The 18358-nt window shown below is 39.2% G+C and overlaps 1 protein-coding gene across 3 annotated transcripts in view; it reads right to left on the bottom strand.

Moving 5' to 3' along the window:
- SLC4A4 (solute carrier family 4 member 4) overlaps positions 1-18358 on the bottom strand; it is a 353735-nt gene that overhangs the window by 202667 nt on the left and 132710 nt on the right. For all 3 annotated transcript variants that reach the window (XM_027087718.1, XM_027087719.1, XM_027087720.1), the window contains 2 exons: positions 11248-11383; positions 2586-2746 (listed from right to left, as the gene is read on the bottom strand). In XM_027087718.1, the coding sequence (XP_026943519.1) occupies positions 2586-2746; positions 11248-11383 (297 nt within the window). The remainder of the gene's footprint in view (positions 1-2585; positions 2747-11247; positions 11384-18358) is intronic.

The raw sequence follows: 18358 nt of genomic DNA, 5'->3' as shown, positions 1-18358 counted from the left end.
GTTTTACAGAAAAGCCCAAGTATATACTTCAACTTTAACGTTCATCACCCATCTTGACCGGCCAGCTCCAGGCACAGCAAAGAAGCTGTGAGGTTTTTTTCTAGCTCCATCTACTACACCTTTCAGAAGTTCTCCCCTGCTCATGAAGTCCCTGAGCATCTCTTGACCTGACTCAGTCTACACTCAGCCCCTGCTAGGTGACATGTAGAAAGATCTGGATAAACTCATTCATACTGGGATAGTCATCAAAGTAAGTACAATTACACCTGAGATCCTCATTCAGTTCTAACGACGCCCTGAGAGGTCTACCTTCATCCACTTTTTACGGATGAGAAACAGACTGCGAATAAGTTAAGCAATGTGCCTTGTCTGTGGTCACACGTGCTAGTAGGGGTAGACTTTAATTAACCGCCACCCCCACTTTAAATCCACCATTATTTCTACAACACCACTCTGCATCTCATGGAATGAATATATATGACATCTGCCAAAGAGTATGTATATTTTAATAGAAAACAAACCCTGGGTTCAGTGAAATGAATCTCCAAACAGTGGAAGTTCAGGCAGTAACCATGGTCTACGGTAGGACTTTTTTTTTTCAATACAGGGAACTTCCCGATGACCCTTAAACCACAACACACAGATTGCGATCCATTGCCCAGTCACAAGTTCAATTCCCATTTTGCTTTGCACTTAGGCACTTCTGACTTCTAACTTCAGACATCTTTGCTCTAGATTAGTTCTCACAGCCTGAAAATTGCAAATCTCGCTCAGAAACTGGACTGATTTTTGCTAACCATGATACTTTTTGTGATAACAATCTCTCTTGCAGCTTTAACAAATGAAGAAAAGTCAGTGAAACAAACAGCCTGGAAAACCATTCGTTCCCTTTGCTTCTCTCTGTCTTCGTAGATGGGCTTCATCTTCCCTGCATACAATAATCCAACAGCTCTCCTCATATATCAGGTGTCCTTTTTCAGTCTCACCTGCCTTGTCAAATACAAAAAATTCTACGTAAAGCAGTATTTCCAACATTATCTTCTCACTACCTATGCGGACATGGATTTGTAACTTATCCCATTTACAAAGTGGTAGATTTGCAAACCTAATTTCAGGGCCTAGAATAGTGTCTGGCTCATTGTAGAAGGCCATGTACCACTGCTGAATAAATGCATAAACTACTTCATTCTGTCCACCCAGCATCTTCACATTAGTCTTTCTCCCTTCTCCACTTGTACCTTAAGCACTTCAGATGCAAGGAAAGCGTGGAGCTGCTTTGTAAATCTAACTAACAAGCTCTCTGAAGAAGAAACAGATGTGTATAGGTCAGCAAGATATATGCCTGATTTGAGAACGGATCTTCTCTTCCAATACAAATACTATAGCCTTCCCGTTGTCCATAAAGACACAGGTGCCATAGACAAGCCCTCTGCCTACAGATATTCAAAGAAATTTCGAGATCACACAGGAATTTTATACTGGTCATCAGGGCCACGATCCACATCCTCTCCTCACAATCCCAAAGTAGGCCCACTGCAGACCCTTAAGAAAGTGCAGTCATGCAGTCACCGAGTTATGGAATTTTCCTAGGAATAATAAGCAGAGCCCCTGCACCTCTCCTTAAGGAACACATGATCTTTAGCACACCAACCTGAAGGATAATAAGGCAGCTTAGGCCAGTCTCTTGCTAGAAAATGAAAACAATAACCTCTCTTTGGAATGTAGCGACGTGTGCTCAAGGTGTTCAACATGGTGAGTTGACATTCATTACACAACACTAATTACAAAGATGCCAAAGCTGCCCTGCACCATGAGATTCAGTGACTTGTCCGGGGTTGTACAAATGACCCTCGGCACCACCATGACCTGACTCAGTCATTAATCCATAACGTTCTGCTGGCTCCTTGCCCCACCCAATTTGCTCTACCTACAGCGAAAAGAGCTTGACTTTCACCTACAAAATCAGCCCAACTGAGGGACTAGACCTAGACCAGTTTCCTTCTTACAGAATATTCAAACTGTATTTTACAGATGACAAAACTGAGGCCCAGAGAAGCTCAGCGCAATGTCTAAGGTCAAGGATACAGATGACAAAACTGAGGCCCAGAGAAGCTCAGCGCAATGTCTAAGGTCAAGGAGTTCTAGAAATCTAGTGTCCAGACTTCCAGTCCAGTATGACCAAGGACGAAGTGGGGGTGTTCTATTTAAAATATTAATCTTATGCTAATAAGTGGAGGAATGCAAATCTGTACATATAAACATGGTAATTTTTAATATAACATAAAAGTGAAAAGCATAAGAGAGAGGACTGAGAACCAAAACTGGATGGAAATACACCAAAATGTTAACAATGGCTATGTCCAGATGGAAGTATGATGGATGATTTTTAACTTTTTTCTCAATATTTGTATTTTCCAAATTTTTTGCAATAACCCTTACTAGTTTTATAATATAAAAAAGTGAGAGAATAAATATTATAGAATATTCAGCTCCGCTTACACTAGAAGTCATCTGCATTGAAAGAGACTCATGGAGAGGTAGGTAGAGCAGAAAAAAATGATAGGAACTTAAGACAACATACTTACCCACCAACTGCGGGAGAGAAGAAGCCTCCCTGTCCAGCATGATGGATCCTTTCTCCATACATGTCCTCAGCTCAAATAAGCTATGAAGGGACAAGGTGGCCACGTGGGGCTTGCTCCATCTCTCCCCACCCTGTTCCACTTTTTCTTCAAACTTAATCCACCTAGAAACATGAGATTAGTGAAGAACCATTAAAAGTGTTCTCATCACCTCTGGAAATAGCAACACCAACCCCCCAGATCCACCCCCACCAGCACTTCCAAAATGTCTCCTTTTGTGGAGTCTTAAAAGCTTATTCTATCATTAACTGCATTACCTTTATAAATACACCAAACAGACTCACTAGACCGCTCCTCCCCCTGACGTTAGAGAGAAAGAAAACAAACCAAAAGGAGCCAACGCCTCCTTGGTTTTATATCTGTCTATATGTAACCATGAAATCCTTAAGAATGACTACTGAACCAAATTTTTCAAATAATGTAGGAAAAATATGCATTTCAAATTCTCCATGTGGGTAGAGCCTACAGTGTGTAAAACAACCACCACTGTGAGAATTCTGTTGTCACTTCACAAGGCACGTTTATATAAGGTAAAATATCAGCATGAATCGATGCTGATCTTAAATATTTGAAAGTATGGTGCGTGAAGTGGTCAGACAAATGAAATTCCCCTTTCGTGCTTAAAGAGTGCCAGCATGTGTTGCTGTACCTTACTTTAATACATCTCTCTCAGTTGACACATGTTCCCCTCTCATTGAGATGCTAATAGCTTTACCCCTCATGTTTGGCTCCACATGTGTTTAAAAATACACAAGCTCAGGGAACAATGCATCTACTCTGATAACAACAGATCTCTTATTAACCTTAGTAATGGAACAAAAAACCCTCTCTTACAGTTTCTTCTTTCTAAGATTTGTAGACGTTTTGATAACTTAGCAACATATAGGAATGAAAAAAGTTTAATGGAAATGAGAGCGAAACACATTTGACAGTCTGTATCCCACATATTATACATACTGACTCTTCCTACACTGGTAAAGGAAAACAAGAAAGCATTATCATTTTGCTATTCATCAGGACCCAAAGAAAAATGCTGCTTTCTATCACTTCAAACCTCTGAAAGATACTGAACAAGATAAAGAGGGGGTTAAAAATTGTTTTCCTACATTCTTCATGCAAAGGTTTAATGATTGAAAAATGTTTTCCTAGAAAAAGCTAAACACTCACCCAACTCATTAAAGATGAGAACAAAGGGCAGAGATCAGAGGAAGCTCTACATAAGGTATTATTTATAGACCGCTCACCACCCCCAGAGGAAGAAAAGAACACATTAGTAGAACCATGAGTGAAAATAGATCAACAGATCAGCCACAATGTCAAAGAAAATTCAGAATTTTAATCAAGCCCAACACTCATGTGATTCATAAGTACATGAGCCATATCCCAAAACTCCCTCTTCCCTCTCCCGGCCAGGAAACTTCCACGCTTCAATGGCAACCTTAGCCCCAGCTTCACCCTCCACTTTAAGACCCTCCTCCTTTCCCCTGTATCCCAAAAAATGTAGGGAGTAGAGATTTTTACATGTTTTCCTCACATTAAAAAGCCAACACCAAAGAAGTTCTAAAACTTCAGAACTGGACCTTGTTTATTCTACAAAAGTGGTTGTGAAACATTCTGAGAGAAAGACCTTTAATATTCTTGTGTGTGTGTGTGTGTGTGTGTGTGTGTGTGTGTGTGTGTGTGTGTGTGTGTGTGTGAATTAGTAGTTCTTCACCTTGGTTGGTATTAGAACCACAGAAACAGAAGGAAGTGAGAGAAAAATGACAACTTTATATTACATTCTTATAGAATTCCATGGATTTGCCAAAACAATAAGAGGTAATTGGGTTATATTGAGAGTAATCATTTTATGGAGTATATTACATTGGCTAACTTTAGGCATATTATCTTTTCAGGCTTACTCACAGAACCTCTAACCATGTTGACTGGGAGCTAGTATATGAATCATATTTACATCTGATGTTACAGTTTTTTGCTCAAGATGAGACTCTAGAAGATTCCATAGTATATGAAACCTAGTCAGGGTTACATATAATTATGTTATTGATAAAGAGTATAGTGACCTTGTTTTTATTCCTAGGAGTATTCTTATTAGCTGGGGGATAGAATCTTTAGTCACAGAATTTAAGTCCAAGATGAATGACAAGGGCCAGCTAGAAACTCAGTAAATGGGAGTGTTCTATACATACAGCCTTCACTTCCCTCTTCTCTTTCCTAAATGATAACCAGTTGCCCTTCTATCAGTCACCATCAATCTGTATGGCCAAATCCATTTTGTAAAAGAAAACTAAGCCTCACTTACATACAGTATGTGACAGTAGCTCTTTTCTGCTGTCACCTTCAACTGTCCAAACAATATAAGTTTAATAAAATGGTCTTTAAGAAAAAAAGGAACAAAACCATTGCATTCTTCTGTGACCAATCTCCTCTCCACAGTTTATCTTAAATATGACTTTGAACAAGTTTTAAAAGTACCTTTAGAAATAATAAATCCCAACTAGGTTGGATTTAGGGAATAGTATTACTCACCCTCCTGGATTATACCAGCCAAGATTGGGTCAAGCTTTAACCATAATGGAATGGGAATGTAGTCTCAAAAAGCCAGTTCCTTAGAATCTACATTCCTAAGAGACAAGTATTGTCTCATAGTTCAGTTTAAGCATCTATTTCACTTTGAGTTCAGTAAATATTGTATGTTTAGATGATGTCATATCATAGTATGGCTAATTGCACAAGGTAACTCTGGGATAATGACTATTAAATTACTTTAAAATACATGGCTCTAATTGTTCAAGGAACTGTCTGTACTTCCAATATACACTTTTACTCAGAAAGTAATGATTTGCCCACTGAAATAGATTGTTTGCAGGTAGTTTCATTCCAGAAACTACACATGCTATGTCTATCCTCCTCACTTATCAAGGACAAATTTGGAAAAAACTGAAAACGACTCAGTTCAAATCAGAACCCATTAAAGAAAAGGCTAAGGCAAAGGTACCAAAGTTCAGGCTATTGGAGTGTCAATGAATTTGTAAAGGTGCTTTAGAACCATGTAATTACATTTTTTAAAAAAAGACATTTTTACTGTAAAATGTACTAAAAGCTACTATCTACCCTTCATAATAACTATGAATAACCATGTATTTGCAGTAAGTTTCCTACTTTTCCTTTTGTCTCAGTACTTGACATGTTATAAGAAAATTAATTTCAGAAGCTGGCTTTTTAAATGCTGGCAATTACAAAACTGTTGTAACCTTGAAGGAAGAGTTTATTAGGTGAAGTTTATTTATTCCAAGGTCTTTGAAGAATAATGATAAAGTACACTGCAGTTTAACCCACTCTGAGTGACTGCCAACCAAACAGCATTTCACTCATTTGTTGAAGAAATAGAAAGTCCACTGGGAAACACTGAATTTTGCAACTTTCCAATCATATGATTAAATATACTTAAGAAAAGAAAAGACCTCTAACTTTAAAACATGCCAGTTTTACAGTGGAAAATAGACATGACCTTTGTCTTGGAATATAATCCAACTACGTAAAGCTATTTTAAAGCAATAATAAATTTCTTGCTAACTAGTAAGTGCCTCATCGCACATAAAAGAAGCCAACGCTAGTGTGCATCTGGGATAAATGATGTTTTTAAGGAGAATTCTTAAATATCTAGATCAACTGTGAAAGTTATTGCAAAACAGTGTAGTAAGCACATATAATTACATAGATGACTAAATTCCTTATTCTTCACTGTTTCTTACAGAAAAAGTAAACTTGGTCTAAAATGGAATTTTCCAGAGCCATCCAGTAGAGGAGAGATAGAGGGGTCAGGGTAGATTGGGAACAGAGAGGGCCCTATGCAAAGCCCCAGGGTAAGTACATGTGGCTGTGTTTGATGGCCAGGCCCCGAAGTCATGTTCTCCAGAGGGAGGCAGGGTCACTCGTGCTGTCCCACTAGAACTGAAACATCAGTACCCTTTTCCTTTGTTGGCTTGTTGGGTTTATTGAAACTTGTGATGTCTTTCCTTTTTACCCAGGTTTGGCCGTAAAATTTGAATTGCAGGGAAGAGGGGAAGTGATCTTTAACATATATTCTTATAACAGTGATAAATTCCAACATGGCCCACCCGAATATTCGCTGAGGGAAAACTGAAAGCCAATAACCATGTTTACAGACATCACTGACTCAAAGGAATACAAGCGTTTGGAGTGGCAGTGATAGCCCTTCTTCCTGGCTTTGGGCCAACACCAAAGCTGGACCATGACTTATTCTTCTACCAGTCTTCTTCATGAATCCATTAGCTAACGCCTAGCCATCTAGAAATTGTTAATGAGAAGCATAGGCTCGTTCACTAATACCAAATATTCCATTATAACTACTGCTACACCACTGAATGTCAGTATTCTAATGACCTAACACTGAGGATACTCCTTTGAAAAAGAATATTCTCTGCATTCCACTGATTATATACATTTCTCAGGTCTGATCATTCTACCCTTGGGAGAGTCCGTGAAAATTCAAAGTTCTGACTTTCAGGAAAGGGAACAGCAGGGAAAAGATGTGAAAAAAGAGGGTGGTGGAATTGACTTCAAACTTCATGTAAATAAAGATTTCCCTTGTTTATAGTTTTACATGACTACTGTGCTTTGTGAGACTTCAATGGGGATATTTTTCCTACCACTGAAAGCATTTTCCTTATTTTTTAAGACACACAGCTAACCTGAACTTCCTGAAGTAAGACTAAAACTGCAGTAATGCTGAGACTCAATGTATGATATTCTTGGTCAAAATCAAATCTTTAGTCAACTGAAAAAAGTACAGAACATGAAAAGGGAGAGTACTAAAGAGGGTACTATTGTGTTCTATGGGGTGTAGGCTCACAGTAGAAACTACACTGAGCTTGAGAAGTCTGGCAGGCTAGTTCTCTATGGAATAAAATAGTCCATTTAATTGGAGTTTTCACAAAAAGCAAATAATTCTCCATTTTATGTTAGCCAAAAGAATATTCATGCTGCATTTTCATATGTAAAATGAGCTCCTTCTAAGCACTAAACTTTTATTAGTCTGGTAGGTTTGAGAGCTTTTCATGGGGAAAAAAAGCCCCATCAGGTCTGGAAACTGGACATCATAAATGGCAGTCAGAAATTACTGCAAAAAACATTCAGAAGCAGAGTTACGTTGCAGGAAGTAAAAATCACTGTCAATTTGAATCATTTCTGGAGGCACAACCACCTCCAAACTTTCCACCAGAATTTAGGTAGAACAGTAAACTAGGAATCAAGGTTCTATTTCTCTATTCTTTCATTCTATAAGCATGTATTTCTCGATTGTGGACTGTGTGCCAGGTAGTTGTAGACACTAGGAATATAGTGGTGAACAAAACAACCAAAAATTCCTCCCCTCATGGAGCTTTAATTTTACTGGAAAGAGACAATAACAAGATATGTTAATATGCTAACTGCTGATAAGTGCCAACGACAAATAGAATGGAGGATGAGGGATAAGAAGGTTTGGGGAAAGTTTCTATTTTAGACAGGGCAGTCACTGAGAAGGTCATATTTGAAAAAAGACCTGAAGGAAGTGAGGAAATGAGCCAGGGAGATGACTGTGGAGTACAGCAGGGAGAGCATTTCAAGTGCAAACCGCATTTGAACAGCAAGTACAAAGGCTCTGACACAGGAGTATGACCAGGCCAGTGAGGCTTGAGCAGAGTGAACCGGGGGAGAGAAGTAAGAGATGAGGAGATGAGGTCAGAGATCATAGTGTATAGTTCATGAGGGAGGCAAGGGCAGGTTCAGGGAGATGGACTAATTAGGAAGCACTTGCAGTAATCTAGATGAGAAAGGATGGAGGCTTGGACCAGGGTTGTGGCAGCACTGAATGTGAGATATGGTGAGATTCTGAATATCTGAATAACATTGAGGGTAAACTAAATAGGATGTGCCAGTGGATCAAGTAAGGGGTGTAGAGAAAGACAGGAGTCAAGGAAGACTCCAATCTTTCTGGATTGAGCAACTAAAAAAATGGAGTTGTTCACTGTGGCAGGTAACTCTGTAGGAGGAGATCTGCGGTGCATAGGTGAGAAGCTCAGTTTCTGACATGTTACTTCGAGATGCCTACTACCCAACCAAATATTTGTTTTCAATCAAACAAGGCAAGAAGTCTGGGCTAGAGATCTAAACACAGATGGCATCAGCATATTGATGAATCAGTTGGAAACATCAAACAAAGGTCCTCTCTTGGGCTTTATCAATGATGTACTGGGTAACTTGGGTCTGTCATTGAGCTGTCCATTAGTCAGAAAGAGATGGATTATCACCGAACTCCAGCTTTGATCACGTAATATTTCTAAGAAAGTATTATATTTAGAACAGCAGATTCTAAGGCAATGAGTTCTCAACTAATCACGCTCAGCAAACGTTACTGAGCACCTATTACTACCAAGCGCTGCAAAGCACTGGGAATACAGTAATGAAAGACAGACGTGGTGGTCTCTCCCTCTAGACAAATTAGTGTAATGAGGGAGACAAAATGAAAACAATACTATCACATATATGATTAATTAATTAATAGTAATTGTGGCAAATCTTATATGAGAAGTTATAGAAGGTAGACTATTTGTGAGTATGTTTCTTCCTGGACAACTTCCCCCGATACATGGTGTACTCCCACCGTACTTCCTCTCCAGCTGTACATACAGTCTCTCAGGGACCAATGACATCACCAAAATGACACATATGTTCCTAAGAAAATAGTAAGTTTTTAAAGATGGTAAAGTATTCATGACCATCTTAACCTTTAAGAACCTTAAATGAAAATACTATGTCCATCTCATTCAATGTTGAACTACCTATACAATGAGCTGTGATCTCTTCACATTTCTGGGACCAGGGGTCACATAAAATAAAGTGTAGTCTGCATTTGGCTGAAAGAGAAAACAGAATGCTACACCTGAATTCTACTCTATATAGTTACTCACACAGAATTTTAAGATGAAAGTAAGAATCCAAGGAACTCTTCTAGTCGCAGCTGACTACACAATTATACGCACAGGGATGGAACTTTAGAGCTATAAAATACGCATGATGTTAGAGAGGATGCAATCCAGTATGACCCTCATTTGATAGTATAGAAAACACAAGCTCAGGAGGACTACATGACTATATAACTTGCCCAAAGTTAAACAGCTAGTTAGCAGCAAAGCCAAGACTAAACCAAAATCTCCCCAACACTTAACTCATGCTGCACCAGTATAATTCTCACTCTGTTTTTTTTCTATTAGAAAGAAGGAAAAGAAAGAATGAAATGGAGATACTGGTACAAGTTTTCACTTTGAGAGCCTTCTTTCGGAGAATGTTTTATGAACTGAAAGTATACTTTATGAAGGACTTTTAATATCCAGGTTATTGGTGCTGAGAGGGGAATAAGAGGCAATTACTATATCATGGAAAGTGGCCCCGAAAGAATAAAGACTGAAGAGCTTCAAGTGGCAGCCTCAGAGGTGGAGGAGCAGAAATGAGTTATTGCCCACTTCTGTATTCCCAGTACCTAAAACAGTGCCTGATGTGTACTATGCATTCAGAACAGAGTTGTTGAATTTAACTGATCTGAATTAAATGACTATAAAAGGCATATGTTAACATTATTTTGTTTGTGAAAGTCAAATGCATTGAATCCCCATACAATGATGACAATGAGAGACCAATAACTGTATTATATCAACGTCTTTATGGTACAGAATTTTTATATGTTATAGAAGATTTAGTGTGGCATATATAACTAAATATACATGCAGAAAGACAGAAAGAAAAGCTCTTATTGCGAGATTAATGAAACTTTAGATATTTGTGCAGTGCTTAACAATTTACAAAGCATTTCCATATATATACCTGTATGTATGTATATAAATATCCATGATATAATTTGATATCTAGTAGAACCTTATATTTACAAATTATATATCTTATATCACATACATATGTATTATATGTAATAGACATTATTATCCACTATTTGTTGATGATGAAATCAAAGTTCTGAGAAACTGTTATGCAGCCGGCAGGTGACAAAAGTCTGAAATAGAACTCAGGTCTCTAACACTTCCAATTCAAGTGAACCTTCTACTCGCTTTCACTGGATGTTTAAAAGATGACAGGTTTTCACCTGGAATAACGGCAAGTTTGTGTGTAACAGTCATTGTCTTTGCAACCTCCCTCCTAACAGGGAATGGGTAATATAAGTCAGACATGGTTTCACAAGATACTTTGGCATGTGGAGACCGTGAACACATATCACTAGGCTATCATGTTTAGGTGCTGGAGTTTCTCTCTTTTAAATATTTTACTATTGAATAGCATACAAACGGAGATTTACTTCTAATTCCTTATAAAGGTTAAAATTATAACAATGCAGATCAATGACTTCAGCAGTGAAATAAAGGGTGTCCTGCATCCATGTCAATGTCAAAGTCGAAAAAGAATCATTTTACTCTTTAACCCAGCCAACCTCATGCTCATCAATCATCTGGGCTAGAGAAAGGAGCTCACAGACAAGAATCCTGCCCTGCCCTTGTTTCCCCATGTCAGTCCTACACAGTCAGCTATGGCTCACCTCGCTGTCTCCTTCCACTCCATCTCCTGTCCATCCACGGCCAGCAGCTCATCCAGTTCCGTGAAGAGCTGAGGGGGTGCTGGACTGTCATCCTCCTCGCCCAAGATGAATCGGATGCGTTCTGCGGCAGGAGAGACTGCAGAAGTGAAAATACTGTGGTTAAACATTGGCTGGACAACCCTGAGGAAAGTGTAACTCCGAGCTCTTCCTCCGTCCCCAAAGCTGATGGGCTTCCCTTCCACATTTTCAGTGGACATCTTCCTTGCTGAGCCTTCCTTGTCCCCAATCTAAAGACAAACAGGAATCCAAGGCCTTCTCTAGTCCTTTAGTTCTGAACTGTGTCTCAGCTCTCCACCACTCTCCAGAAGGACAGCGCTCCAGTTCTGTGTGGCGACTGGCAAAGAACCTTTAGCCCTCTGATGAGCTCAGGTCCAACCACATGACCTTCCCTCCTTCCCCACTGATGACCCACCCAAAAGTATAAGACAGAAACCAGCTTGAGCCAATCACTTGTTCTACAACAGTGGGAGGGGGCAACAGAGCACCCCAATGCTGGGTTTCCCCCAGGCCCCCGCCTCCCAGCCACCCTCCCTCTGCCCAATGCCCAAAGCAGCCCACGCCCTCGCAGGTTCCTCACTGCCCATAACTGCCTAACTGCAAAGCTGATGAAGGAATATTTAACAAGATGGAGCCTCTTCTTTACATAAGGGCAGTACCCAAAAATGTTTAGTCACACTTCAGTGCACTTGAAAAACAAGCCCAAGTAAAATATTGTACACACGAGGGGAAAAAAAATTTCCAACACACTCAAGCACATAATTGAATGCCCTACTAGCTCCTTTTGACCCCATCTCCTAAAAATCATGTAATGAAAAATTAACTAGAATTTCCCCCAGGTTGTGGGCTATTTTCTCTTTCTTTAAAAAAAATGGAAAGCATTTGGAAACTGATGGCTATATTACAAAACTAAGGCCCACAGATACTCCTTATAATCCCTGGTAAAACCAAGAATATACATGTAACTGCAGTCCGAGTACACAGATTTATTCATATGCAGAACTTTGAAGAAATATATGTACTCAACCTAAAAAAACAAAAAACTTCCTACCATCTGAAAACCACTATAATCAGGACGGAATAAAATTCTGTAGATGAAAATATATTTACTACAAATAAACCCATGAAAAAATATTCAACCTACCTAGTAATCAATACTAACTATTAAAATAAAATATATGTTTTACCTATAAAAATGGCAAAAACTGGGCTTCCCTGGTGGCGCGGTGGTTGAGAGTCCGCCTGCCGATGCAGGGGACACGGGTTTGCGCCCCGGTCCAGTTAGATCCCACGTGCCGTGGAGCGGCTGGGCCCGTGAGCCATGGCCGCTGAGCCTGCGCGTCTGGAGCCTGTGCTCCGCAGCGGGAGAGGCCACAACAGTGAGAGGCCTGCGTACCGCAAAACAACAACAACAAAAAAATTGGCAAAAACTTTAAAGAATGATCACCTCAATGTTGGTAAGGGTTTAGGACACATGTACCAGCACCTTCCAATTTATGTCGCTGGTAGGAGCCTAAATGCGAACATCTCTCTGAACAGGTATGGAAATGTTTTTAAAGTGTATCTATCCTGTGAGTCAGCAATTCTACCACTAGCAAGATGTTCATTCTAAACACATAACAGTTGTCATCACAAAGTCTTAACTGCAGAGGTGACCACTACAGCATAGTTTATAATTGAGAGAAACAGAAAAAGCTTAAATGTCCAAAAAGGAGGATTGGTTAAATAAACTATATTACAACCATTCAATCAAATACCACACAGTCATAAAACATGAAGATGAGATTATTGTTTTTTGACATACATATCATATAATATTAATTGAAAAAAATAAAATTACAAAATCATATGCATAAAGCAATCCCATTTTGGTAAAGAAAAAATTACACATATATCCATAAAATAGTCTAAAAATGAGAGAGCCCTCATTTTGCATGGTTCTAATGAGTGTGAATTTCAGCTACCACAGTTTGGTTAAAGAACACTAGTCCCCCAACAACACAGTTCAAATTTCAGCTGGATGGTAAATTAACTGTGAGTAATTGCATAAAATACAATTACTGTATTTTATGTACTGTATTTTATGTATATGTACATAACATATATGCATCATGATCGTGACCAATCATAGTGCTCCTTTCGAAGCCTGCCAGTGATTGGTCACTACACATTTGTTATCCAGTTCATGCACAGACAGCAAAGTGTGTAGCTGTGCTGCCTTCTTGTCTTCCAATGATAAATTCATATGACATGAACAATCAAAAGAGGGAGCTAGCCAACAAAGATGAAAGTACAGCACAGAAACAAAAAGTACTAACACTGGAAGTGAAATCTATGTCAAATACGAATGGAGTTACAGAAGACCTAGCTGATTATGGGAATGTAGATAATGCTGCCATTCCCCATTTGAGAGACTCTAGATGTACAGTCAGAGGAACTTAGTGAAGGCGAACTCATTAACATCAATAGTAAGGCAAGTGGTTGTAACAGGATGCTAACGATGTCCCAGAGGGAGTGATGCTGGCAAAAATTTTTCATGTTACAGGAACCCTCAGAGACATTCCCTAACACAGAAAGCGCAAACGATAAAATGTTGGAAGCTGATCCAGACTTAGAGAGGAGAATGACAATTGCTCTGGGCATAGAAAAGATGCTCACTCCATTTCATGAATTGTACTGTAGGAAAAAGGCAAACTACTTCCGATAAGATTTTACAAAGAAATCAACCACTTTAATCTCAATGTTTCTAATGTTTTAAATTAGCAAATAGTAAATAAATAACTAGTTTTACTATTTTTTTTCACTTCCCTATACCTTAATAGCCAACAGTAAGAGAGATTTTAATGATTTGGCAAATTTTTTTAAAGGTCAAAGAACAATAATAACTCTTCCCATTGATCATTAGGATTGTTTTGTATAATTTCAGCTTGCATAGTCATTTTTATGGTCCTACGCTACAGTGTAAAGCAAGGACTGCCTGTATACATACCTTTTAAATGTTATGCAGTTTGTTTCTAGGACTTCTATTTTCTTCCTTTCACTTTCTTATCAATTTTAAAACGTGCACAACTCATTCATGTATTCATTCAGCAATATTTATTGAGTACTGTCTATGTTCTAAATAGGCTCTGCTTCAGGCTTTGAAGATAAAGCAAAGAACCTGACAAAAAGGTCCCTATTCTTACTGAGTTTAAATGCTAGGAGGGAAAACAAACATTAACTAATTAATTAATTACTTAAGTGAATAAATAAATTAGTACATAAACCAATAAACAAGAAAAATATCTGCAAACTGTTTTGTGTTCGCAGAACATTAAAAGAAGGTAACCGAATACATATTAATATAAGATACAATATGTTTTACTTTTGTAATTAGAAAAAAAGCTTTGAAATTTCTTAAATCTCTGGGAGAAAAAAATCTAAAGTTCCAGGACTTTTGTGTAAAAACATTTGCAATGCCTTTCCAATCAAGAAATGGGATGTGGGCTTCCCTGGTGGCGCAGTGGTTGAGAGTCCGCCTACCGAGGCAGGGGACACGGGTTCGTGCCCCGGTCCGGGAGGATCCCACATGCCGCGGAGCAGCTGGGCCCCTGAGCCATGGCCGCTGAGCCCGTACGTCCGGAGCCTGTGCTCCGCAATGGAAGAGGCCACAACAGTGAGAGGCCCACATACCAAAAAAAAAAAAGAAATGGGATGTGTAACTATTTTAGAGGATCAGAGAGGGCATGAAAGAAATGATATGAGGGTCAGAAATGACTGGCAGAATTTAGAATCTGGACACGACTCCTAACAAGTAGAGTGTTCACACTACTAGATATGTAGTTATTCAGCAGAGTGGTTCTGAAACTGACAGTCACAAATTTAACTGACTTGTCATCAACATTCAACATCAAAGATCCCTGAGATAGAATTAGCTTTTAGAAGGGAAAAGTCTATGTTTAGAGAATCAACTTTTTGTCGCTTTCTAAAAGATATGATGTGGGTTTGTCCCCATCTCTAACAGAGAAGAATACATGTCTCTCCTGCTTAAAGAACAGATTCTCCTGCACAGACACTACACACATCTTTGCTGAGCTCTAATCCACAGAGCATTACTCTGTGGTCTGGTGCTCTCAAGTTAGGGAAATACAACTCACTGCTTATCAGACAGCAACTCAGCTGTGACTTCTGTAAAGTGGAATGGAAGAAGGATGTAACGTTGTTACCTCCAGGTCTTCCTCTCCAGGTCCCATATCTAAGCACCTTTCATAAGTTGTCTTATTTATTAAATACAGTCTCTGAGCAACCAATATAACAATCCCTTTGGGATAAAATTCCAAAATTGTGTATCAAAAATGAGCTTTCTACTCTAGTTTCTTTGCTCAGTTGCTCCCCTAATCAGAAGGAAGCTTCCCCAGGAATCAGAAATAAGAGGTCACAGCAATTGTATTGTCAATATCAACATGTGGGAGGGGCATCCTCTATGGCCAGCAAATACCCTCCCCAATTTCTAACACCATTCTTAACACAAAGATATGCAGAGTGAGAGTCTACCCAATGAAGTACATCAGGAGTTCGTTTTTTTCCATAACTTTTGATCATATCAAGAAATGAGCTAGGGCCTCCCTGGTGGTGCAGTGGTTGAGAGTCTGCCTGCCGATGCAGGGGACACGGGTTCGTGCACTGGTCCGGGAGGATCCCGCGTGCCACAGGGCTGGGCCCGTGAGCCATGGCCGCTGGGCCTGCGCGTCCGGAGCCTGTGCTCCACAACGGGAGAGGCCATAACAGTGAGAGGCCCGCGTACCACAAAAAAAAAAAAAAAAAAAAAAAAGAAATGAGCTAAATACAAGACACAGTATTGCATTGAGACTCTGGAGCCAAACTGGGTTTGAATCCAAACTCTGCTGCTTATTTGCTGTGTGATCTGAGAAAAGCTAGTTAACCTCTCTGTGTTTCAAGTTCCCCACCTGAAAAATGGAATGATGATGATCACCACAGTAGCTAAAATACAAGGTTTAAGTTCATTAGAAAATTGTTGACCCTTACTAGCAAAACCTGCCTAACTTCTAAGAAAGAAAGCTCTCACAGATATTAGCCTTGACAACCCTTATAGGTTGAAAATATATAAGGTAAGAAAGAAAATAGCCAAAGGTTCTGCATGTTTTACTTCAGTGAATTAAGTGGCTTCAGTAATGAGAACACAAAGGTGTGTGTTTTAGGAAACAGCCAATGAAAGAACAAGGGGAAAATATAGAAACCCCTTCCGCCTCACTTTAATACTGGGGGAGGGGGGGCAGGTGGGGGGCAAAAACATCAGAAAATCAACTTGCTTTACGGATGAATAGATTATGATTCTAAGTAATACCTAATCTAGTCTCATCATAAAAGAGAACCTGGAGAAAAAAATGAGACAGGGTGACAGAGAGGAAAGAAAGGAGAGAGAGAAACTCAAATTCATCCAATCACCTTTGTCAGAACAGAAGGCCTCTAGATCAAAGTGAAGTTAATGTCTCTAATCTGCCTTGATTTTTTTCCTTTTTTATTCTGCCCTCTGGTTAAAATGTGTTTTGGCTTTTTTGAGTAGCTCTAGAATTTCCTGGAGGGTCCTATATCAACATGGTTTCTCTGACCCAGGTCCAACTGTTGGCAGACCACGTGATGGTCTGCAGGGCTTGGGGACACCCAGTGCTCCCAAACCCCCATTGCCAACAAGAAGAAAGCAAATGTAGGGCAGGGATGCTGTCCACACTTACTGCTGCCACCAGCTACTGCAGCAGACATCACTTCCACACCCACACTCTATCTCCTGTGGAGCTTGAACTTGGCCTCTGCATTTGCCTTTCATGTAACTCTGGCCTCAATCTGTGCATTCAACCTTTTCTCCCACAGCAACCCAGAAGTGTCTTGTGACGAAATATACCTGCTCATTTTCAGATCTGTTCCTTTTTCCAGTCTAGAATATTCTTTTCTTTCCTCTCTAACTGATTCAATTTCTAAGGCCCAGATGGAGAGTCTATCTTTTCCAATAACCTATACTAACCATTCCCAGAGACATAAATCTCTCCTTTATTCAAACCATAACAACACTTTATGTCTGAATTACTCATTTAGGCACTAACAAATATACAGCTTGCTCATTAGTCCCTAAACTTTTGTAGATGCACCTTCTCTCTCCAACTAGGTCACCAAGGCCCTGAAAGACAGAGTCTGTATTTTATGCACCCTCCTTAAAGACCAACACAGTAGTGTGCACCTAACAGTCACTTTGAGTATTAATGAATTAGACATGACTAAATAAAACTTGGACATTTTCAAATACACAAACTCACAACCGCTTGCTTGCAAAAAGCAGCTTACATTAAGAACTCTGAAATGGAAAATAAGTTTGGAAAACTGTCCTTATTCTACTCTTCCCCTTAATCCATCTTTGCATGAGCTGCAGCAAAATATAGTCGCCATTCCCTGTACAGAAAGTCACAAATAAAAGAATGAATATTTCCGGTGAGCTATTTTCCTCTGCTAGATGCAATCTCCTCCTACCCTGAGAGAGCACAACATTTAATGTGCACATCTATTAAGACATTTAATATCCACTGCTTGGTGTGTTATTCATTGCTGTACTTTGTCTTTGCAGCTTTTCATGCCTTACCTAAACTGCTCTTGGCACCTATCTTGGGCACAGTGAAGTTATACAAAAGAGAATGGATGGAAAAATGAGTAAAAGAATGAATGAAACAATGAATAATATATATTCTGCCCCAGTTCCTCACAAGCTATCGTTCTATGCTTCTATCCTCTACCTCTTTTTAAGCACAACTAGGAAAATGACATGATGTAACAAAATGAAAGCCCTGGAGGCTTAGCAATATTTGAAGTATAGTTCCTACACTCTCATTTGATAACTTAATTAATATTTATTAGTTTTTATTGCATGCAATACACTATGGTATTTGTTGAAATGACACAAAATGTTTTTTAAGATAAGATCTCTGTCCTCAAGGAACTTAAAGCTGGAAGATAACACATAATAATGGGAAAAAAATGCTATCAATAAAAATGTAACACTCAATAACTA

This window comes from Aethalodelphis obliquidens, unplaced genomic scaffold (genome assembly GCF_003676395.1).
Source record: "Aethalodelphis obliquidens isolate GAN/ISIS:26980383/991018 unplaced genomic scaffold, ASM367639v1 scaffold59, whole genome shotgun sequence".
Lineage (NCBI taxonomy): Eukaryota > Metazoa > Chordata > Mammalia > Artiodactyla > Delphinidae > Aethalodelphis > Aethalodelphis obliquidens.
The sequence above is the reverse complement of the archived record's forward strand: the minus strand, read 5'-3'. Positions and strand labels throughout refer to the sequence as shown.